Source organism: Myripristis murdjan, chromosome 24, assembly GCF_902150065.1.
Source record: "Myripristis murdjan chromosome 24, fMyrMur1.1, whole genome shotgun sequence".
Lineage (NCBI taxonomy): Eukaryota > Metazoa > Chordata > Actinopteri > Holocentriformes > Holocentridae > Myripristis > Myripristis murdjan.
The window spans coordinates 11,577,017-11,601,247 of NC_044003.1; the positions used below are offsets into that span (position 1 = coordinate 11,577,017).

Here is a 24,231-nt window from a genome sequence, read left to right on the forward strand (position 1 = left end):
ATAACAAAAGCCTCAAGGTTATTACAGATTTGCACCAAAACGTAGAATTAGATGTCAATACGCATGCATCAGTGTGATAACCTACAACTGACCAGAGAGGTCATGTGTGTTGGCATGACTGTAACTCCAACTCGTCATTCACCAGAGTACTGACCCTGCTGTCTTTGGCATTAGAGATAATGTAAAGATGATTTCTTGGGACTATGAATTAAGTGCACTTGAGCGGTGGGTGAGGTAAAAGGGGCTTGGTTGTCAAGACGACGGCCCAGACGGCGTTGTTTGCAGTGTCTGTTACCCTTTCCATGTTGCCCGTGCTTGACCTGTAGTTGATTTGTGTTGCAGTCATTCTTCGTGATTCTGTGTTTCACCAAGTACGAGTTCTTGTTTGCACTAAACTTGCCTGTTTGTATGATAAATGAGTATATTTATATTTCCTTGTTGACGTGTGCAATATTTATTTTTTGTCTGTTTTAACGATTTTAAATAAACTGATTTCACTGACATCACACGTTTGAGATTGTCTAGTTGCGAGCTCTTTGAACGCGTGCGAGAAAACGCAGAGGGGAGTAGCTCAGGACGTGTTTGCGCTTGTCTTTCTTTTATGCATTGCTGTTTTATCTCTGAATCTCTCCATGCAGTCGTCCCAACACCAACATGTCATGGCTGCTGAACCCGGTGAGGACGGTGTGTATCCTGGCCTGGAGGCACTACAGGCTGCACTGTGCCCTGCTGCTGGCCGCTGTGCTGGGCCTGCTCTTCCTGGCTCTGCTATACTTCTCTCTGCCTTCAGCACTCAGCCTCAAGATCTTCAACAGCGCTGGCTAGAACCACCATACTGCAGTCCTGATACACACACACACACACACACACACACACACACACACACACACACACACACACACACACAGCCACTGTATGTCAATGCACTATTTTATATCTCACAAGAACTTTTGTATGTTTTTATCAAGTGTTTTAGCTACAGATGTTGCAGTTAAATGCTCATTATCTTCTCCTTTAGGGTTGTAAAAAAATAAATGCTACCGCCACAACATGACATTATGGAGGTTTTATTTTTGGAATACACACAAAAGCTCTTTCATAATTATTGTTGTTTTTCCCGATACTTGGGAGTCAGCTGCAGTAAGAGGGCGGGTTGGATTTCTGGCTCTTCACTGACCTGTCAGAGAAGAGAATAATGGATAAGTACTGTTAGAGAAGAGCTGACATGACTGCAGTGTTTATTAAATTAAACAGGGAGTCATACTGAAACTAAGCTCTGTTACAAATGAGGCATGAATATGCTCTATTTACAGTCTCATACACAGGTTATACAACTACACATCAGTAAAGGTGATACTCTGAGTCAGACCTGATTTTGTGAACAAAATACACATGAAGAGGCGGGTGAAAAACGGAAGATCTGTGTTCACCAGCAGAATATACTAAGCCTATCATTTTGATTATGTTTTGTGGGTAATTAGGCCAAGCCATATATATTTTTATTTACTGCATATTTTGCAGCCAACTGTTGTCTTCATCACTGCTGCTGAACACATGGAAAACAGTGGGATGCATACAGGAAATGCATGTAAACAGATGAGAGAAAAAGCACTCAGACACACTAAGACACAAGCGTACTCTTGAGGTGAGGACGTCCTGAAGCAACATCCGCAGCTCTGTCTTCTGCTGCTTGAGGCCCTGTGTCTCGGTGATGAGCTCAGACCTCTGAGTCAGGACAGCGCTGGGAGCACAATGCAGAGAAGATCAATTGATGGGGTCAGCGTGGATGTTTATTTTGTGTTTGTGTGAGTGTGTGTGCTACTCACTGGTGCTTCTGTAATGCATCATGGAGTGCGTCCCACAGCTTGAGTTTGACCTCAGGGATAGCCTCGGCCAAACTCTCCCAGTAGGCTGCGTCCTCAGAATTGTCCCGGCCAGCTACGCGAAGAAAACTGGGCTCATGGGGAGCGGAGATCTCCCTTGCAGAGCGGCATGAGCACATAACATCAGCTAATCATACTTGTAAACCCAGGAGTGAGCACAGATTAAATTTAAATTTTAACAACCCTTGCACTTAAAATATGTCTCTTGGATTTATCAAGATCAATATTGCAGTTCTGCCACTGTAAAGGTTTTATCGTGTTTTATAGGGATGGGACACAATGCTTATGTCATGCCATACTATGACAATATAATGTAAAAAATTAAAGTTCAGATAAAAGTAACACTAAATTACAGTGTATATTTTAATTCCACATTTTCTCTTGCAGCACATTTTATTAAAGGTGAAAAGTTATTGATGACTACATGGTTTGTTTAATGTGCCCGTGTTGTTATTGAGATGTGCATATCTCTACAACTGTTGGCATTAAAAGTGACTACACACTACGTACCTCTGCAGAGAAATACAGTGTTAAAAATGGGATGGTCATCGGATGGTCCTTGTAAGATAACTGCTCTAACCTGGATTTCTTGCGCTGGGCAGTGAAGGCTTTCAGAGCTGACACGAGATCATTAGGATGGATGGGGTCAGAGGTCAGAATCGTGGCACCGCTGGATTCTTCTCCCTCTGCTTTGCCACTGGATCCACCCGACTCTGCGCAAACATCCTGCTAGTGGAGGAAACACTGATGTTACTGGCAGAAACAGTATGTTCTACGATTACAATCATGTTTCTCATGGACTGAAGGAAATATCTTATCCAAGTTCATCTCTAGATGGAAAAAGTGGTGGTGATCTATCCATCAGGCCATGAATCTATCCATGACTCTCTTTCTCTCACCTCAGCCTGGTCTTTCTTCTGGTGTGCGTATTTTAAGATGAAATCAGCCAGCCCGTACAAATCATCCTCACTCTCAATGCCCAAAGCCTGGAGCGAGACACAACGAAACATAACTAGCAACCATACCAGGGTCAAATATTACTGACCCACATACTTCTTAGCATTTGTTTTAACTTGCTTGGAGCACTTGATGGTTGCGACTTGTCCCAGGACACTGCCCTGATGTTAAATGCTCAAAGCAAACCAGCCACTAACAGCTGCTGTTAGAGTGAGAAACATCAGAAAAATTGGCCCAACATGCACTCACAGAAAAAACTGCGGCTAGCTTCACGGACATCTGTTCATCCTTTTCCACGGTAGACAGCAGCTTTGGGAGTTTCTTCTCTATCAAGAAGCCCTGTGACGGAGGAGAGAAAATAACACACCTGCTTTAAAAACAGTGCACAGTCCAGCAGCCTCATACTATATTATTTAAGGCGTTTTGTGAAATTGTGACAGCTGGGATTGTAATATTTAGTGACCAGAGAGGGTGCAGACAAAGACATCAGCATATGATGATCTAGCATTCAAATCCATGCCCTCCCCTGCACATGGCATGTGCAGTCATACAGTTGGGTGATATGGACAAAATCAATTATCACAGTATCTTTGACTGAATGCCTCAGTGCGGTTTATCATTACTGTGACGATATTAGGTAAGGTAATAGGTAAGGACGCATACTTTCATAGGATATTAACACACAAAAGATTTTTGATTAGCTACCATCAATTAATCATGTGAATACGATGGCCACGCAGGTAGAGGCTGCTTTGTCATATTTTTCTGAGTTGTCAACAATCTAATAAGATAATGGCATCCCTTCACTGTAATGCAGCCTTTAAAACCAGGAAAACACAATACTTTTGCCATATCACAATATTACAATAACCAAATGCTATTCAATTTCAGTTTCATGTCACAATATCAATATGACATCAATATACCACCTGACTCTGGTAAGTTGTTTAATGAACTTTAAACTGTCATGTCACTCACCGCCTCATCACATAGCAGCTGCAGGAGTTTCGTCATCATCGTCATTGACACTTTCCCTCCCTCCCCTGCTGAAGTCCCTTGCCTCTCCACCTCTGTTTCACTCTCGCTCTGCATTGCTGCCCCCTTCATCTCCATGTCCGTGCTCTTGGCGCCAATATCGGTCTCTGACTCTGACCCGACTGAGGCTTCCTCCATGCCCAGGCTTGCCTGGGTAGCTGTTCCGGTGTGGATCAGCTGAGAGGCGGCCTCTTGGGCACTCCTCTGAGCCGGTTTCTCAGGATCTTCCTGAGCTGAGAGCTTCATGAAGGCCGTGTGAGGCCGCTCCCAAGTTAAACCCAGCTGCTGCTCGTAGATCAGCCGGTCGATGTGCAGGGCCCTTTCCACCAGCTGCCTGACCTCCGCCTCATTCATCAGCCACACATCCTCGAACTCCTGAGCATCAACAGCTACAATGTGCCTAGAGAAGGAGGAAGAGAAGGCATAAAGAGAAAAGAGAAAGGGGCAAAGGAATCAAACAAGTGATTAGAGTGACTTAACGTGTCATGTGAGTGTGAGCAAGAGAGAGAGAGAGAGAAGAAATAATCACTTACCTCATCTTCTTCTGTTTGTGCTTGTATAGCTCTGTGGTACGTTTGTAGTCCTTGCACAATTTCTGGGTTTCCTCCCTGGACTGTTTCTCCTTGTTGGCACACTTCAGCTTCAGATTCTTCATCACATCCTGCATTCTGGAACACACAGCTCTCACTAGGAAAACTCAATAACATGAATATGATGCCTATCTGACTGTGTGCGTGTAAACGTTTGTATGAGCTTGTGTGTAAGTGAAAGTTACTTGGCCATCTTCCTCTTCTGCTGGGACTTGATGGTAGTGATCTCCTCTTCTTTCTTCGTCTGCAGCCGGTAGTTGTAGTCCAGTACAACCTGGTTCAGATAGTCACTCGCCTTCTTCTGTTGCACTTGCAGCCGCAACATCTACAGAGGGGAGAGTGGGGCTAACAGCTTCTGTCATATATCAATTGTGCATCCTGTTATGCCGGCACATCTTCTGTGATTTTTTCAAAGTCACAGGATATGGCTTCTAGAGGAGAAGTGTAACCAGACAGAATGTTTTTCAAAATATTTTTTTTTTTTTCTGAGGCAGATTGTGTTAAAAACTTTATTTTTCAACTGATGACTACACTGTCAAATATCAAGCCTCAAGTATATGTCTTTATTACATCTACTTCATGGCTGAATTTGATTATTCTTTACTGTAGATGTGTGTTTTTATGTATAACAAAAAACAATACTGGCTAAGTGCTTTATTCATCTATAATTTATGGTTTTTATTGCAGATCAGTGGTACTGGGCTACATACAACTTCATGAGGATTTGTACCGGGTTACAAGAGAATTTTCTAAACAAATACAAAATTTTAACTTTGGGTAGGTGAAACCTGAGGAAGATGCTACTGGGAAACCAGCTGATAGCCTGCATGAAGATTTCAATGAATGGGCTTCTTGTGATAAAAAAAAATCCCTATAATGATGCCATGGTGATATTCTTCTCAAAGCAGAGAAAAATAAAAAGCAGAAGTGAATCATGTACACAGAGCATATGAAATGCACGGTCAGAGGACTGGTATGTTGTTAACTTAGAGTAGGCCTATATTATAGATCAGAGCGTGGTACCCTGCTGATGCTAGAGAAATTACAAATTATTGATATGTAAATGACTAGGTGGCACATAAGCTCTGAGCAGCACAGTTAATTATTTTTTAGTGATCAGTGATATCTTTTAGAAATAAAGAGCATTGTTTGAAATATCAACAACATCTTCAGCAATAAAGCCAGATCACAAAATTAAGTATAGTAAGTAATCACTGCCTCTCAATGTTCCTCATCTTTTTTAATCCTACTTCTATTAATTATTCTGTAATTCTTTTATTAATTAGTCTGTGTTTGCAACTTATTATAGTCTATTGCTGTTGGATATCCCCTTGTTACTCTGTAAAGTGGTACACCTGTGTGGGAGATTTGCTCAGACCTGAACATGTGTGTCCAGTTTCTTCTTGGTGATGTTGTACTCCTCGGCGTCCTCCATCCTCAGCTTCTCGAGCATCTCCTCATACTCCTCCATCTTGTTCAGCCTCTGTGTCAGGTTCTCCAGCTGCAGGCAGGAAAAGTCTAGATTGAAGAAGTTGTTTGCTATGGATGACAAGACAGGTAAAGTGTGTATGCTTGAAAGAATGCATGTGTTTCAGTTACGCTGACCTCTAGGTTGCGACGGTCCTTCATGTACTGCTCCCATTTCTCCCTGTTTGCCGTCAGTAAGACCCTCCGTTCATGCTCATAAGCATTCTGCAAACAAAACAAGCAGACAGCATGCAGTCATCAGTATATGGGACAAATGTGATATCATATTCCGAAACTGAGAAAAAAAAGCTTTGAAAAGGTTGAAACGCAGTGTTTGAAAGCTTGAAATCTGCATGTAAAGTTAAAGATTCTTCAGAAAGGGCCTGAGAGTTGAGGTGTTTTGGTGCATGCGGGTGTTATATTTTAATGGCACAGATCTCGTACTTTCAAGGCTATCCATTCATTTTCATAAATATTTAAGGTCTTTACTTTATTTTTTCTCAAATGCCTTAACTTTCAAGGATTTTCAAATAGCACAGGGACACTGATCATACAGCTGGTTGTTTAGACTCAAAGGAACTGGTAGGTATTACCTCATTAAATAATAACTGTGTGCCAGTAAGACACAATCACATGGGGTTACCTAAAAGTCAGCTGAGTATAATGTTCTCTTGATGGCTTAATTAACTAGTGCAATCAAGGCTGTCATCTGATTCTCCCTGCAGGTTGAAACAAACAACACAAATTATTTAAAGCCTCTTCTTGACCCAGGTCAGGTCCAGTCCTACCTCAATCTGGTCCAGCTCCTCCCTGTATGTCTTCTTCAGGGTTTTGATCAGACTCTCCATCCTCTCAATAAACAGGTCTTCCTCCTCTGCCGCCTTCTTCAAGTCCTTAATATAGCAGTCATCCCTGGCTTTCAGCTCCTGTTCAAAAAAATTGCATTATAATCATTTTTATTATTTTAGTAGTAGTGGTAGTTGTAGTACATCCAATTTTCTAATGTGATTCTGTAAAAAGACAGGCATGTTTGATTGCAGGAGGGGGATTTGGCTGGTAGCGTTACCCGCTGCAGGTCGTGGATGAGTTTGGCCTTGTCCTCTAGCAGCTGAGCACACTGCTGCTGCTGGCTGTTGAGAGCATCTTGCAGCTCCTGAGCAGTTGTTTTCTGCTTAGTCATCTCCCACCCTCTGGTGATCTCCTCAAACTTCTGCTGGCTGCATTTGGCCTCATTCTCCAGCCTCTCCATTCTGGCCACAGAGGAGGATGAAGATGAAGGATGGGTGGTGGTGGTGGGGGGTACTTACAGAATAGGTTTTTCAGGCTAGATATTATCTGGCAGAGGTGTTGGCTGGTTGACATTGAAAGAAAATGAGATAATGGTGTGTTTAAAATGTATTGCTGCGCTTGATACTACTAAATTGGCCACAACCTCCCACCCCACACCACTGATGACAGCAGCTGTTTCAGAGAAGGAGCATGTCTGAATGAGAAATGACCTGAGCCTAGTAGCCTCCTCCTCTTCTGTCCTTTGCCCGGACTCTTTTGCATCAGCTGCAGTCTGGATGTTGGTTACCAACTCCATCCCATCACTCTGCAGGTTGATCATTCTCTGAGAACAGATCAGAGATGGGAAGAGTGCTGAACATTTTACCAAAGTGGAGGAATTGCTGCTTCACTTAACGGTTTACTCACAGCAAGAGTATTTGAAATTACACAGCTAAAATAACAGCATGAAAGGTCAGACTCTGGCACACATTCTCAGGTCAAACAATAAGCAAAGTGAATTAGCTGTCACTTTCGGACATAAAAAGAAATTTAAGAGGAAGCCATTTTGACAACTGAACTGAACTGTTTTTTCATAGAAACAACACAGGTGTTTGCAGCATCTCATGGGCAAACAAACCCTTTCACTTTGCTCCACTTGAAGCTGGCTCTCCCTCGCCTCCTCTGTGACCTCCTCCTCGCAGGGGCCTTCTCCTAGCTCCTGTCTGGGGAGTCGGACAGAAGAAGAAAACTTCATGAACAGAAATGTTAAGGTATTCCAACTACAACTAAAACCAAGCATGGAAAAATACACAAGTTATTTGATTTGTGGCAGTAAATTTAAAATTAAACTGTAACTGCAGACTGCAAATGTTAACTAAAATAAAATGTGAATCATTTGGATTTGACTTTCAAAGTCAAACTGAGTGTGGTGTAAAGGGGGAAACAGAAGGACCAAAAGCTAACATTACACTGATATATAACTTGCTAAAACTCCAAGGAACAGGACACTTAACAAAATACTAGACACATGAATAGCACCTCAGGACAAAAAAAAATAAATAAATAAATACTAAATCGGACACTGAATAAAAATTGAAATAAAAAATATATGTATTTCATAGCAGCTAAGCTAACCAGCTACAGTCTTGAAGTCCATGCAGGACAACGTAACAAGCAACTTTTTCGAGACATATTGTGGTGATATAATTAAATTTACCTCGGAATAACAATATTAGAGTGTTTCCTGAACAAGAAAATAGTTAGCAAATCAGCAGGAGTTAGCTACCTTTTCTTTTTCTCAATGCGGAGGCGGCGAGCGGCTATCCTCTCCTCTGGGTTGTCAGACTTCACGGAGGGTCCACACGTCTCTCCCGGGTCCTTCTCAACTTGACCCATATTTATGTGTATATGTGATGAAAGTTGTTTTTTTTAAAGATGTGTGTAAATACTTAATTTCGTCTCTCTGCCGCAGCGGCACAGTGAGCTGACCCGCTTGTGTTTGGGTTGCTGTTGCTATAGCTACGGATTCTCCAGTTTGATGGATGTTGCATTCAGGTTCCCCTCGTTAGATCGTGTATTCGTGGTCGTATGAAGCGAAGTGACCACGACCGGAGGCGCTTTTGGAAATAATGCCAAGAACAAGAGCAGCTGATTGTGGTGGCCTCTTGTTTTGTTTTCAGACCCCGCAGCACAGCGACATTTTGTGCCGCAGCGGTGGAATAAATCGCTTCAAGTTTCTAAGGCACATTTTGTGTCTGAATGCAGTGGCTTGAAATTTGAGGCACTTATTCTCATTCAGTTGAACGCGTTCATGTCCAACTTGTGATGTAGAAAATTTAAGTTTTCAGTTACTTTCTCCTGCTTTTTCACCAGATTTATTCAATTCTAATATAGGCTGTTCTGTTAGAAACCTCTGAGTTGAGCAGGGAAAATAATCAAGGTTTCTGAGAAACAAGAAACTACTTATGCCAAACGATAAACCATCCTAATTCCATTTTTTTAGCGCCAGTGATGAATGAAGGGGATAATCAAATCACATTTAAATTTATTAAATCACTTCACAGATGATCACTTTCTTGTGCTTTTGATTTCACATTCATTTTCATGAATGCTGTTTTTGCACTGGTATTCAATTTCAGCACATTAATTGCTTATTTTTTGTTACTTCCTCAAGGGATTTATTTGATAAATGATGAGTGATGGTGTGGTGATAAATTATGAAAGTGGTTCCATTTTTATCAAGTGTCTTATTTATTGAAATTGTCTTTTGATTTAACAAATCACTTGTAATTTCATCACTCAGTGTTTGAATTCACATGCATTTGTAATGGATTTTTTTTCTTATCATTTTGTGTTTTTTTTCCATCCCTGTCACCCTCTATCATCAGCACAGTTGAGTCCCATTCTCCAGATTTAAATCATGACGAACTACACAGCTGACTGTCTACTTCGCTGGAGGTGATGCTCCTGTTGAAGCCAAGCTGCAAGAATGCATCAACAGCTGCATCAACATCTGCACAGCAGGAGGCTGGAGGAAGCCGTCTCCAGGGATCAGCCATGCACAGTTTCAAGGCAGCTCACAACTCATCTTCTCTGTGCTTTTATCTATGAGCACTCTAAGAGCAGGCAAAAGTACCAGGTTCTTCCAATATTATTTTAAAGGGAGATGGTAAGACGACTGAACCAGGTCTCCTGTTGGTTTTATGAATGCACACAGAGGTGGGAAAAAAACACCTCTGGAAGCTCTCTGTCAGGCACCAAAATATTAACTATGATGCTGTCATGGCCACTGCTGTCGAAGATAGGAGTCTGCTCCGTCAAATCTACTTCTCACAGTTCTCAGATGACATCTCACTGAGGCCAGCAGATATGCTGACCAGTGAAGCATTCTTGATAACCTGATAGCAATGCCAGAGAAACATGAGGTGGAAGCTGGGGGGATTATTGAGCACCTCAAAGCCAGATTTCAGTGATGTTATCCGGACAGCTGAGTCCCAGAGCCTGCCCTGAGGACACAGAGCAGCCACCTAGAAGCACCATGGTTGATGAGATAAATTCTCACAGAAACAAGAATTCATCTTTGTTAACTTAACAACATCTAAACACAGTAATGTGTACACTCACTGTCGCAGTCTCTAAAATTGATCTTGTGGATGCAGGACCAAAATTGTTATAAATACCTCCATGTTGCCATACTTACTGGGAATGAGAAATTAAAATTAAAATGCCTGCAACAATTTGTGACCATGATACACTTTTTATTATCAGTTGCTACAGAGTACAAAGACTCCATGATCAATGATGTTGTTACCGTGTATGGTCTGACAGAAACAGGAAAATATACATATTTGACACTTTTTAAATCAACATTTGAAAGGATAAAATATTAATAAAGAATATTTTGAGATTGTTGTGCCCTGAATGTATTTCACACTCACTTAAAGACAATGAAAACTTAAGATCTTTACATTTTGTCCTCAGTTTGTACTTCATTACCAAGCACTTAATTATGAATATGAAAACTCCGGGGAAACAAAAATATAGAAAATAACTTTTCATACAGCAAGAAAAAGATTTATATCTAGAAGGCAGTGCAAATGCTGACAGTCTGGGATCTTTGGTACAACATTGATGGTGTGGTGCTGCCATCTAATGGCAGCATCCACCCTCAGAACTGCTGTGCAGCCCCTTACAGCACTAGCATTTGTCAGCCCTGTATCTAAAAACAAACCAAACAAAAAATCTTTTGTGAAAGAGTCATGCACAAAACATTAGCACTTTACACACTACTTTAGTTTAGTTTGGCCCTGGAAGCTTATGTGACAAGTGAAGGAAGGCCCAACTGTAGGTAAAATTCACTTCACAAAGTTTATGTAGGACAACTGCAACTTCAAATATAATCTTAAGTGGAATTGCAACTTTCCTTAATTAAAAAAAAAAAAAAAAAAAACTTACAAATATATCATTTAACAGGGCTGGTTCCTCTCCTGTAGCATGGCTGCCCTTCTAATCAGCTGATGGCGACATGCTGCAGACGTCCACCTTTAATTAGATATCATTTTTGGAAATTGACTGTAGGTGGCGCTACTGTCTCATGATCCAAGGTCTTCTATAGCTCTACAAACTGAAGCGTTTCATCAAGATATGTTTCAAACATATGGAAATTGGCTCTCTCGTCCTAAGATGGAAATCCATTGACTCTCCAGTATGAATCATCACTTCAGCCTTTCTCCCTCACACACACAAAGCACACTGAGAAATGTCTTTTCAAGCTGATGGCAAGATGGGCAGCTTCTGGTTGCCCAAACATACAACCACACACATGGGTCAGATGTTCTTGCCCTAAAGAGTGCCCCCCACCAGCCCGGGCCCTTGGCAGCATTCAAGTGCGGCCCTCACCCCCTGGGGCACCTCGCTCGCTCCATTGGCCTGAAGTGGCATCCTACCTCCTCTCCTTGCTGCTGAGCCACAAGGGATATAAGTCAGTCAGCAAAGGTTTCTGACATATGATCCAGCATCTGTGATGTCACCAACAGCTGACTTGTCATAAGACCTTTGTGAGAGGGGGGAAGGAAGGGATGAATGAGGAGAAGGCCTTATTTTCATCAGACCCTTAGCTGGAACGCTGAGTGCTTTTGCATCAAGCTGCTGAGATTACAAACTGAATGACTGCCAATAGAGAGTGATTCTATAATCTTAATACCATCATAATACCATAAGCTAGGGATTGACAGACTTTGACCCCTCTCACAGGTGTATAATAAGCCTCATTCACTCTCCCACTGCATATGCCTCAGGGGTGAGTGTGCATGTGTGTGTATGTGCACGCGCATGTCTTTCTGCTAATTCTTACCCTCGGGGGCATATGTTTACTTCTTGTTCAACAAAGCATCATATTCATTGCTCAGGGGTTGAGAGGTAGATTATCTGAGCCTGACCTTTAGCCAGTTAACTAACTGACAGCTTAGGGGTGCGGTTGCATAACCACTTAAGTCCTAACTAACAGTTTCTTAATATTGGCGTAAAGAAGGAGACATTGGCTGCTTCATAACATGGGATGCCCTGCATGAGAACACCGAGGAGTGGGGGCACATATTTAGAGGATGTGAGCGAACTCAAAGGCATTGGCCTCTGTGAAAGCCATGACCTTGTCAAATGAACAGTATAAACAGCCATTTAGCAAAAAATAGATTTAATAAAGGAAAAAGGAAGGCCAGATTCAGAGACAGCATGAAGAGCACCCCTCTGCTGTTCTATGAAGCATGAAATGTACTGCCCTTGCCTCAAGGTAACTTTAGCAAAAGGAAGTATGTTTTGCCATCGTTTACAGCATCTGTGGCCAATGTGCATGCTTTTTTTTTTTCAGCATAGGCCTATTACCCCTTCAGTTCAGTCAGTTTTAAGAGCTGGAGACACTGACACAAAGGCAGATAAGCAGACACACACAAAGTGGCTAGACATAAGGAACAAACAAACACATCGACTGGAAATTTCGGATTCAAGGTTTCAAGATGTTGATCTCCAGCCTCAAAGCTTCATGAAGTGGAGCGATCTTTCGTTATGATCAAACGAGTTCTGAGGAAATGTTCCTGTTATCATTTAGCCTATTAAACAACAATAATCCTGACCTCGGCTCCAGCGTTCCTCTGTTGTTCTCTCCTTAGCTTTAAAGGTTCCCGGGGGTCAGCTCACAACTTAACACATTACGAAAGCTCAGAGCTTAAGAAAAAAGAATGCATGATTTTGTGTGGCATAGATTTTATTAAAATGTTTGTTTTCCTTTGCAAGAATATACAAATGATGGGTTGCATTCTGTTATTGTTTTACCAATTTGGAAAAAATGCTGCTGCCTGACACTAATCATTTGATATCAAACCCCGATTTTATCAATAACACAACTGTTTTACACTCCAGCAAAACCTCCTCTCACCAGAAGCCAAAGAGAGATTTTAATAATGTATATCACCATTCATAATAAAAAAAAAAAAAAAAATCCACCTTGCATTTACCACACACAACCACTGCTGATTTCACTGATAAGTCATGGTTTTACGTGCAACTATTATTGAAGCTAATACAGTGTATCCTGTCAGAACTGAAAATACAAAATGATTAGGTAACAATGCTTAAAAATATATTTTGATGGTAACTTGTGCTGTAGTAACTGTTGCATCTGCCCAATTAAGGGAGTAAAGTTCTGAGAGAAAACTGAATCTACTAAGGCGACATAAATAACTTCAGTCTTAGTTATGGACTTTGATCACAGGTGTAGGACCATTCCTTGTCCTCTTTTAATGAGGAAGAGGACGAGGAATGTGAAAAATTCTGATGGTTTATAACGTCTCCCTGCAGATTTATAGATACTGTGCACTGTGTGATGTCTGCTTTAATTAAACCAAAACTCCTGAAATGCCTTAAGCTGTGCAGAGTGTGACTCAAAGGAAATTTCACAACAAAACTTGCGATGCACTTAATGAAGGCACTCACAACAGCGTAAGGTACAGGGGTAAAACAAGGTTGACTAGTTGAGGTTGTGTATAAGAACGGTTTATTGCATTTTAAATTCAGACTTCATAAATCTTGATTTTTTTTTTTTTTTTTACTTAATGTAATGCTGATATTTCAAAGGTAAGGAATGCACAAGGCATCTTGAGACTGACATTTCAAAAACATCTGAAGAAGTGTCTCTAGACAATCTTAAAGACTTAATTTAGAAAGAAAACTCTTGTCTTCTGAAGACATCTTACGGTCAGTTGATGCCTGAGTGTGATACACAGATCAATCATAGTCACTTCACAACAGCAAATGTATAGTAGCAATGCATGTAGCCTACACACACATGGCGGTTAATCTAAATTCATATTCATATTTTCAGTCTTTGATGCCAGATTTGCTTACAATACCTGATGTTTTCATTCCTCAAACAAAGGTTTTGAACTTGATCTTGAGCAAATTTTTCCACCTCAGCCCACAAAGATCTGGTGAAAACTGAGGATATGAGTCAGTTCACAGAATCATATTAATTTCTTTCACATAAACTGTCACTTACTGTAGAATTATGTTCACAGTCAATTCCTATCAAAGCTCTTTGCGAGTGGATTATGTGCGCAGTAATTATACACGGCATTAGGCCATGGTTGCTGTTGGATTGCATAGCTGTTGCCCTGCAATCTGTTCAATCACAAGGTCAGTCAGCTGCCCCCGTCATTTCCATTCACCATAACCTGACTGAGCATTTATGCATGATACACTAAAATAAAGCACTGTGATTGCTTTGTAATTCATCAATGAAATTAAAGAGAAAATGAATGTCTGATCACTCATGTTGTAGAAGGATATAGGTTTGTATTGATTGCTAAAACATATTCCTTAGATGCAGCATGTGCTGCCTTCTCACACCATTACACAGTGAGAATAAAAAGAAAAACCTCCTGATGTTGAAAGTTATAGAGGGGCTTTAAATTTAATTTAAATTTAAATGGATAAAGCAGCCTATCAGAGTTGTACAGTGAGGGTATCAAACAGGTGTCAGAGTTAGAAATACTCTTCCTGCCAGATATTGGTGCAGCGGTCACCTTGAATGTCATAGAGACTGTCCTGACCACAACCACTGAGATGCTACAAAGGAAGGAGCTTAACACCTGACTGCTCCAGTAGAGCCGTGTTTTTCAAAGTGGGGTCTCGAGACACCTGGGGGTCCCAAAGAGCTTCCAGTGGGTCCCTAATAAAATGAAGAATTGATTTATTTCATTATAATACAGTGGAAATTGTTATCAAAAAAAGAATGTGATTATTTCAACACTGGTAGGTTTATTCTCACCACGTTGAATCTGTTTGTTAATGGTCAAGAGTAAAACTACATGGAAAATATCTCAGGATCTCAATAGGGCCAAAACATTTCAAATGAGAGTCAAGATTTTTTTCAAACCCCATGCAGGGGAGCATCTACTCTGGCTCATGGGCAGTTCCCTATGAGTAAATGTTCCTATTGTCGATAAATGTGAAGTGGTGGATTGCTTAAATAAGGCATGCATGCTCAGGAATCATGCCCCTTCCATGTATTTGTTTCCCTTTGCCCTGTGGATAAAGGAGAACAAAACAAAACAAAAGACAGGTGTAAATTAGGCCTCAGAGGATTGCACCAAGGCTCTCAGGAATGCCTTTCCATGCCTAAAGCTCGAGAGCCTTTCTTGATTAGCCTAGTCATGTTCGATTAAGACAATGGTCCAAAGTCACTTTTAAGACACACGCGGCAAAACGTGATCGCGCAAAAGCAAAACGGTAAGGGAATTAAGAAATGGACCTTGATTGTACGTCATGAGTCCCGGGGAGCTGCAGCTTTTGCACCGTTTCTCCCCGTCACGTGGCGGCCTCCGGTCCGTTTCTGCCCCGCGAGCAGCTTTGGAGTTTGCTGACTTTCAGCCCCGCTTACAGGACCCGGTGTGCCTCAGAAAAGCCACGAGGCTTAACGGAATCAAAGCTGTCATTCTCGAGCCCCGGGCCGCGCACGAGCCGCTCAACACACTTGGCCGTGCGGGAGCGCAAGTAAGAGCCGCTGTTTGAGCCGCTCTGCTGGCCGCAACCGGATCATATGACTCGGCATATCAGGGACTCAACGGTAATGCTATTAGAGCCGCTGATGGCCAACAGTGGCTGCGCTCCATAAGACCAAAAAGCCAAGGGAGTTTAACGGATGTGTTGCTGCGATTATTCGGCCAAGTATCTTTATCCCACATTTAGATTAGCTGCTAATGATGGAGGAAAAAGCCCCGGCCTCGTTGCAAGAGCAAGAAAGGCCACGTAACCTGAAAAACAAGGGCCGTGCCTGTGTGGGGAAACAGCCTTTTTGAACCAGGGAACACTTCTCGCATGTGGGCGCACTTCTTGGCCACATTGTAATTGCAGTCACAGTCTCGGTGCCACAATTGTCTCTTTCTCTGCAACTTTGGGTTTCTGAGAGGAAATGTCAACCTCTGAAATGTACAAACAAGCACAAACAAATAGGCCAATGAATCAATGTTAATAAATATTTATTTGGGCATATGCGTTCAAAATTAGGATTTGTGTAATTACTGTGCAGCATCACAGCAAATCACTCTTCATTCAGTTAACAAACATAATCTCTTCAATTCAGTAGATATCGCACAACTGGTGGGGGGTCTTACACCCTTAAATTAAGTTAAACATCAGTGGAAAAGGACCAAAAAAAAAAAAAAAAAAAAAAAAAAACATTAAAAGCCTTATGCTCAAATAATAACACTGACTTGAAAACAGGTAAGATCACTGTGTCATAGCCTACTTTGGAGACCTCTTACATTATACATATTTTTTATTTATTTATTTACTTTTCTTCTTTTTTTCCTGATGTGGACCCCCCCTCCCGTTCTTAACAACAGATACATGTCCCACTAATGGACATCAAGTGCTTCCTGTTTGCAGCTCTCTTCTGGACATACATTAGAGAGAGAAAACCCATTTCTCTGCCCAGGTAAAGAGAAAAATAGCATGCACGTACACACACGCGCACACACACATCCAGCACATCAAGCCACTCATGTTATTTTTTTTTCTGGGGATAGCTGTTTTGCAGACTGCGGGATGAGCTGAGCAGCCGGATCAAGTTTGTTAACCAGGAGAAACCATCAAGGGAGGAGATTCAGGATTTTTCTGATGACCAAACACATGATGCAGCAATACAAACAGTATTCTGTGCAAGATTAGTAGATGTAAAAGGCAGCTGTACAGTGCACAGTCACTCCAACACAATGCCTTCCTCAATGAAATTGAGGGGGACTTTTAATTCTACAAATCTAAAACTGGTAATTTTTGATGTAAAAAAAGGAATTTCTAGAGAATGTTTCGCTTTAATTACTTGCAAAAATGTACTGACTCCATTTACAAATGTGAAAACATGATTTGAATGTTTTATAAGGTGCCCAAATTCCTATTTTGCACATGTCGACTTCAGTTACAAAACTCTGATCAACTGTGATGTTGCAGTCCGATGAATACGGACTCATATACACAGTCTTGTGAACCGAGGCTCCTGCTGAGTCCACTATATTTACAGATGTCCATCAAAGTCATCTTCCAGTTGAGGGTTTTAACAAAGGATGGGAAAGGAGGTGAAGACGTTAGCCACGATGTGTCCTCCTCCGGTTCAGTCTTCACCACTCTCCCCACTCAGCTGAATTTATCCTGGATGTTCATCAGGCTGGTGTTGGACTTGGCTCGCTTGGCTGCAGAGAGGGAATCAGCATTATTAACTACTAACTGTACACCTCACCTGCATAAGTGAAACATCACATGTCGTTGAAATGGACAAAAATAATATTTGTGTTGTAGCTGTTAATTCTTCTTAAGTGACTTTTTTTTTTTCGCCCTAATTTGTGGTTTATCATTAACAGTCAGAGGAGAAAGGGCAGATTCTAATGATGAATACGCACTCTTGACGGCGAGTAATGATGGAAGCTGGTAAACACAAAGGGATACTCAAAAAAAAAATCAAAATATTATCCTCAAATAAAACATCAATACATCATTTGCCATCCTTAGCTTTTAGTTTACTTTAACATGATGTCTGATGGACTAAAGCCAGATCAAAGTAATGTGCCCTTGAAAATTGTAAGCCATTAGCAGTAGACTTAACAACCAATCCCTCCCACCCGCCCCCCTCTTCCAAAACCCTCTCTGTCCTCCTTTGCAGGTTTGTAAAGAAGCCCCTGGCCCCCTCAAACCCTCAACCACCACAAAAAAAAAACCTTCAACCTTGTCTATGATCCAGAGGTTTGCAAGAGGCAACCCCACTATGCTTTAGAACAACCCGGGACCTCCTCTTCCCCTCCCCCCATCCTAGCCGAACCCCAATATCACAGTCAGCCAAGCCCCCTCCGCCAAAGACCCACAACCCCTAGAAACCCTCAAAACCCCTGTCAAAAAATCTCTCCGCGCGACAATGGCCGAATTAAGCTGGTTACTCACGGTGTATGAGCTTGCGTTTCTTTTGTTCCGAGTGAAGGAAGCTGCTCAAGTAGAAGATGATGGGCAGAAAGAGCATGAAGCTGGACACGGCGATGACAGGAACCGTCTCCTCTCGGGGGAAGGAACAATTGAAATTCTTACTCCACAGTCTGCGCGTCACATTCATCTGAAAACAAGGCAAGGTGCCAAACACAACGAGAGCTTCAGCTTAGGTGACCACAGTACAGGAACAATGTCACCATTAAATCTACCCTCTTAAGGTTTCTCGGCCTCAGTTGTTTACTACATCCATGGTTGTTCAGTTTTGAGCTTTCACTATTTGTGAGTCCAAGGCTGAGAGAGAGGATTCAGGAATGCAATTTCAAGGGATTTTTTTTTTTTTTTTTTTCTTGGGCACCGTTCCTGCTCATTTCTAATGGGTGCTTTTCGTTCTATTGGCTTTTTGTGTTTGTTGAGTTTCAGGTCACATCCCTGAGGATGAGAGGAACCAAACATGGCGATGACATTTAAACCCTATTTTCCGTTTTCCCTCACACATTGTTACTTCCTATTCAGATTCGCTCTTCTCTTTTAAGAGCTCTGCTTCTAAACACGACAGCGTGTCGACTGGGCCTTCCTAACCCATCAGGTCCAGACCTCATGTGGGATCCACAGATATGTAAACAGGCTCCCTTGAAAAGTTCTTAAGCCAAACTAAAACACCCAAGAGAACAGCTTATGCAACTTGGTGCAGAGAATATTATGATCTAGGAAACCTTTCACTTGTTTCTTTTAATGTCTGGAGACTCTAGTGGGTATATTTTTCTGTCTTCCCATCTTTAAAAAAAAAAAAAAAACTAAGTAAGAAAGTAAGTGTTAAGTAATTCTCTGACCCCTGGGATACTTACCGCATCTTCTATGTCAATACACAGAGTGTGATTCTTCTCCATTCTGCTGTACAGCTCGTTTAGGCTTTTGTACGGGCTCTTACACTCTTTGCAGAGCTCCGAGTGGTTTCCCTGCTTTGAAAGAATGGAGAAAAGCACAACACTTGTCATAGTTAACTTGATCATTTAGATAAACTAGATGGATAGATAGATATGAACTACCTGTTGATACTTCTCGAAGCAGGTGAGTGATTGGTTGAGAGCAGCCATGAAGTTGAGCATGTCGTTGGTCAGGTTCTGCAGTCCCGCGGTGACACAGTCTTCACAACAGGAAATTAAAGCATTTCATCAGTTGAGCCGCTTTATCGTTTTATTAATTTGTCTCTTGAGACATAAATTCTGTTTCCACTTCTGAAGATGCCATCGTCTTTCTACTTGCATTACTTTTACCAAAGCAATTACTCGTGTTTAATAGGGCAAACTGGTCAATACATCCGATCCTGCGTATTTCTGCAGATGGGTGACAAATTAAAGGAAAAACCTGAATAAATGAGTGACTCTGAATGGCTCTATAAAGGAAAGGCTCACTGCAAATCAATACAAAGTTATTCTGAGTGACCACCATCTCAGATATTTTGCTCTATTGGTTTGGAATATGTTGCAAACAGAAACTTAACATATTGATAACAGTGTCTCCATTCACAAATTTGACTAGAGGTTTTATTGATTTTAGGTGGGAATGTTTTACTTTATTACCGTTTCACTTCTGTACTCGGGTCTCACTTGCAAATGGGAGCTTGATCTCAATGTGACTTTGTGATTAAATAAAGGTGATGCATCCTATGATCAAATATCCTGACTGGGAGTCATCTCTTCCCACATCCACAGGGCATGAGGGCTCACTGAATGGTGTGATGCTGATAAAAATGATATAAATAATTAGCTATGGCATTCGTCATCACCATATCTTCACCTAACTGAACACTTAGAGGGGGGATTTGGGGGCAACTTGTTAGACCACCTCCACCACCATCATCATCAAAACACCAAATGAGGGAATGACTTTTGGATAATGGTGCCCCATCCCTCCAGCAGAGCTCCAGAGACTTAGACAATCTGTGCCATGGTGCCACCCTACAATTTACTAAGACATTGTTTTTGGTTTTATCTTTAATTTCTCACCCACTTGTACCTGTAAGAGAAAATTCGATGGCAATCATGGCATCAAATTTACGTTGACCCAGTGCATGAATGACTCGTGATCATGGATCATGACAACTTGCAAAAAATGGTTTTGTACCGATTTGATGCACTCAGACAAAATGTCACACACTGATATGGCTCATGTGGTGCAGCTGGATGTCTGGACAGACTATCCCATGACCTGCGAGTCATGGGTTTACATCTCTGCAACATCCAGCTGAAGTGCCCTCATGCAAAACACTGAACCCCACTGAATGCTGCTTCTGGCTGACCCCTTTCTGCTGAAGTGTGTGTATGTGTGCCTGAGAGCAATATGCCAGGACACACAGACCTAATTATACAGATTTCTGTATGGTTTATGAGTGCTTTGATCCAAACAGTCGAGGAAACTTACCCTTACAGCCTGAAGTTTCCCATATTTCCACCAGATTGTCATAGAGCAGATAAACCAGCATCAGCCGATCACTGCGCAGGAGGCTATCCCTGCAGCTCACATTACCAGGCCCCACCTGAAAACACACACACACAGAGACTTTGTTTTTGCCCTCCAGATCTACGATTAATGGGTCATACAGCTACATCTGGCTGTATTTAAAACACAAAAAAAAGTGTGTGTATGTGCCATTCAGACAGTCTAATTTGATCCATTTGTGGGATTTTAGGTCATCTTGGACAACAAACAAGCTAAACAAGTTCAAATGCTGTTCTGCTTTCAGGTCAAGCAGATCAAGTCGCGTGATGCTTAATTTCCTCTATTTTGGCACAACAGCCAGACGCGCTCATCACAAGACTCATGACGCACAGGGCCAGGGCGCAGGAACCAGGCCTGCGCGGACAGGGAGCCTCTGGCGCTAATTAAAACACAGAAAATGAGTTGGGCTTTGGATTTTTACCTGATCTGAAATGTTGGTGTAGATTTCCACCAGGTTGCGATAACTGGCAAAGCAGCTCTGGCACACTTTGACGGGCCGGGCGGCCGGCACCAAGCAGTTCACGTAGGCGACGTACCGCTGTCCGAAAATGTGCAGCAGGTCATTGCAATAATCGCTGACCTCCAAATCCTCTGGGAAAGCGGACAGCAAGTTCAGGGAGAAGTAAGACTCCGCGCCCGGCTTGATCAAGGCTGGCGAGTCGCCCACAGCAGCGGCGCTGGAAACAAACGCCGGTTTCGGCTCCTCCGCGGAGTCTGAAGCGGTGAGGTTGGCATCGCCGGCGGACACGGGAGCGGAGAATTTTACTCCCAACACAAGCAAAAACAGGCTGGTTTTACAGAGAGACATGCTGAACAACGGATGTGAAAGCGTCTGCTGCAGCTCTTCTACTCCAAACAAGCCATCACTTCCTGGTTTTCTCTCTGCGTGGTCATATGACTGACTGGGATCTCGCGAGAATACCTAAACCTGACCGTGCAACTGTCGAACGTTGGGACCGTCCCAATCACACACACCATAATAATAATAATAATAATAATAATAATAATGTGTGCAAAGCCTTGAACAGCCGCAGGAAATATATCGGCTATATGACAGCATGACAATGATAATAATAATAATTCAAAATATTTCATGTGTGATTGAACGCAATATGTAGATTTAATGTACAGCTCTTATTTTGCAAAAATAATTAAATAAATAAATAAATAACACTTGAACGCTGTTTCCATGCTGAAGCGATGTTTTTTTCTTACTGAAAGAGAGAGAGAGAGAGAGAGAGAGAGAGAGAGAGAGAGAGAGAGAGAGAGAGAGAGAGAGAGAGAGTCATTGAGGTTATGCAGGAGGTAAAAACTCAGGGAGGGCACTGGCCTGCACTTAAACACTAATAGCCGCTCAGTCAGAAACACTGAAGCTCATAGATATCGATATAGTCATCAAGATAACATAACTTTTAATTGATCATTTATAGATGAGGTGCACACAGTAGCCTATGTGCAGGAGATACGCTGCCTCAGCCCTGGCAGAGCACCATGTGTTGCCACAGGTGATTTACCCCAAAACTATATATCACCAAAACATATATTTTAGCTGTGGATGGAAACAGCAGTTTAAATAATCCTAATCCATACGATGCTGGCGAGAGCCCCTAATGTTACCCCTCCATGATCACTGTGTGTTCTGTTTGTTGTGGGGGTTTTCTCTTTTTTCCCCTTTGTTTCCTGATCAGCTCTATATGAGATGACATCTATCTATCTATCTATCTATCTATCTATCTATCTATCTATCTATCTATCTATTTATCTATCTATCTATCATCCGTTTATGCCATGTCTCTGCACGCAACACAAGTTTACAAATCAAAACCCATGAAAAAGTTGGTGCTATTGGTCAACTCGCCTAGAGAGAGAGAGAGAGAGAGAGAGAGAGAGGTGGAGGTGTGTGTGAGAGAGAGAGAGAGTGTGTGTGGGAGTGTGAGAGTGTGGCCGTGTGTTGGAGGAGCTCCGTGGAGCCGCTCCTCCGGGTCTCCTCATTATTTACCGGTTTTGACACCATGCAATTTTGCAATGTGCGCTCGGCTCCGAGCAAATAATCACGGAGTCAAGGTAAACGATTTGGGCTCCAATCCTGATTGTGGTAATTGTCAAAAACCCCCTCGAATCAAGCCACCGCAGTCAATGGTCTTTAATGTGAAATTAGTGGCTCTTGATAACTTGCAGGCCGCATCAATTCCGCAGTCATCAGAGCCTAATGAAAATAAGCGGGAGAAAATGCGTGCAGCATTAGGGACCTATTCTAATGCCTGCGCACAAATCTAGCGCTAAATGTGCAGTTTTTTATATGGATTCTGGCCCCTGACGCTGTTCTCTGACTGCACATGGCACCGGCAGCTCATTAACTCTGCTTGTCCTGTCCAGAGTTCACCTAATTGTTCAGATGTCTCTCGTCCCTTTATATAGCCTACATTTTTTAGAAATTATTATTATTGTTTTGCAGTGTGGATCCTTGAAACAAAGACATAAAACCTCAATAATGTTGCATTTTCTCTTGCATGTGCGGATCTGTTCAAGCATGTTTTTGTTTGTTTGTTTGTTTGTTTGTTTTTTGTTATATTTGTTACCAGATTATTATTAGCCTTATTAGCCAGATTATTATTAGCCTAGCCTACTATTATTATTATTTTAGCATTTTTGTTGTTGTTAGTAGTAGTAGTAGGCCCAAGTAGTAGGAGAGCTATTGTTCTTGCTGTACAGGCTATTAGACATTTTCTGGATTAATTTTTCCGGATAAATCTCACATTTCAGTTGCAGGCCTATAGGTGAGGCTCAGCCCGCACACTGAGCAGATTATTCACCAAGTTTTGGTTCCCTTCCCACCGTAGGCTAATCAGGACTGAGCCAAGTAAAAATCGGCATATCATTATTTGAGATGACCGTTATTTTCAGATGGCAACAAATGACTTCATTAGCATGCGATAGATAGAGAAACCAAGAGGACAAAAATCACTAATTAGGCTCACAAATTAAATGATGGTGATGATGAGAGCCCTTCAGGAGAGTGGCGAGCCTCAGTCCAAGAGCCTCCTCTTGATTTGGCACATCAGATAGCCTACATTCAATAGCCAAGTAAGAAAAAAAAAAGATTTAGTTTATGTCCAACTGCGATAAAAGAGATCCATGTAGGCCTACTGATGACAAAAATGGGACAGACCAAAGGAAAGCTGTAGGATAAGAAAAAAAGGTGTGTAAAAGGGTCGAACAATTTCCCTGCAAATACTTAGGCTGTATACAAATCTCTTAAACTGTTTTTGGTAGAGATTGCACAAACAAGATAATGATACGGAATATTTTTTTTCTTTTAGGCCTACTATAAAGTCATAATAATTTGGTGTGTTTGTGCGCTGGCCTGCAGCCCACTTTGTGTCCCGATATGAATTGTTGCCTTCACAAACTTTGTGAAAATCTGAAACGGGACAATCACAAAGGGGTTAACTTAAACCGGTTCAGGCTTAAACTTGGCTCTTTACAGGCGTGGGGAGAGAAACTGGCTG

At 41.8% G+C, this 24,231-nt stretch overlaps 2 protein-coding genes across 3 annotated transcripts; both read right to left on the minus strand.

The window, feature by feature from the left end:
• Positions 1-1,102: 1,102 nt before the first annotated feature.
• Positions 1,103-8,596, minus strand: drc1 (dynein regulatory complex subunit 1 homolog (Chlamydomonas)). The gene is made up of 17 exons (XM_030047841.1): positions 8,487-8,596; positions 7,839-7,923; positions 7,432-7,544; positions 6,999-7,182; positions 6,721-6,858; positions 6,071-6,157; positions 5,844-5,966; positions 4,651-4,790; positions 4,409-4,543; positions 3,994-4,275; positions 3,819-3,960; positions 3,090-3,179; positions 2,783-2,869; positions 2,464-2,612; positions 1,827-1,979; positions 1,639-1,741; positions 1,103-1,177 (listed from the first exon to the last, which is right to left on the minus strand). Exons 1-17 carry the CDS (start codon positions 8,594-8,596, stop codon positions 1,103-1,105), a joined length of 2,196 nt encoding a protein of 731 aa, XP_029903701.1.
• A 7,619-nt stretch (positions 8,597-16,215) lies between these two features.
• ostm1 (osteoclastogenesis associated transmembrane protein 1) lies at positions 16,216-21,618 on the minus strand. Of its 2 annotated transcripts, none has more exons than XM_030047696.1 (6): positions 21,144-21,618; positions 20,645-20,759; positions 19,270-19,367; positions 19,069-19,182; positions 18,182-18,347; positions 16,216-17,439 (listed from the first exon to the last, which is right to left on the minus strand). In XM_030047696.1, exons 1-6 carry the CDS (start codon positions 21,528-21,530, stop codon positions 17,384-17,386), a joined length of 936 nt encoding a protein of 311 aa, XP_029903556.1. In that variant the 5' UTR covers positions 21,531-21,618; the 3' UTR covers positions 16,216-17,383. The 2 variants fall into 2 exon arrangements, with proteins under 2 accessions (XP_029903556.1, XP_029903557.1); XM_030047697.1 differs by having other exon boundaries at positions 19,069-19,179; positions 21,144-21,617.
• Positions 21,619-24,231: the final 2,613 nt, after the last annotated feature.

Excerpts from the sequence above, each read along its gene's own strand:
- drc1 (XM_030047841.1), bottom strand. The coding sequence starts at position 8,596 with ATGGGTCAAGTTGAGAAGGACCCGGGAGAGACGTGTGGACCCTCCGTG. Across the intron at positions 4,791-5,843 it reads AACTGGACACACATGTTCAG|ATGTTGCGGCTGCAAGTGCA; the intron begins GTCTGAGCAAAT and ends TCCCCTCTGTAG. Across the intron at positions 1,742-1,826 it reads GATGCATTACAGAAGCACCA|CGCTGTCCTGACTCAGAGGT; the intron begins GTGAGTAGCACA and ends TTGTGCTCCCAG.
- ostm1 (XM_030047696.1), bottom strand. The coding sequence starts at position 21,530 with ATGTCTCTCTGTAAAACCAGCCTGTTTTTGCTTGTGTTGGGAGTAAAA. Across the intron at positions 20,760-21,143 it reads ACACCAACATTTCAGATCAG|GTGGGGCCTGGTAATGTGAG; the intron begins GTAAAAATCCAA and ends GTGTGTTTTCAG. Across the intron at positions 19,183-19,269 it reads GCTTCGAGAAGTATCAACAG|CAGGGAAACCACTCGGAGCT; the intron begins GTAGTTCATATC and ends ATTCTTTCAAAG.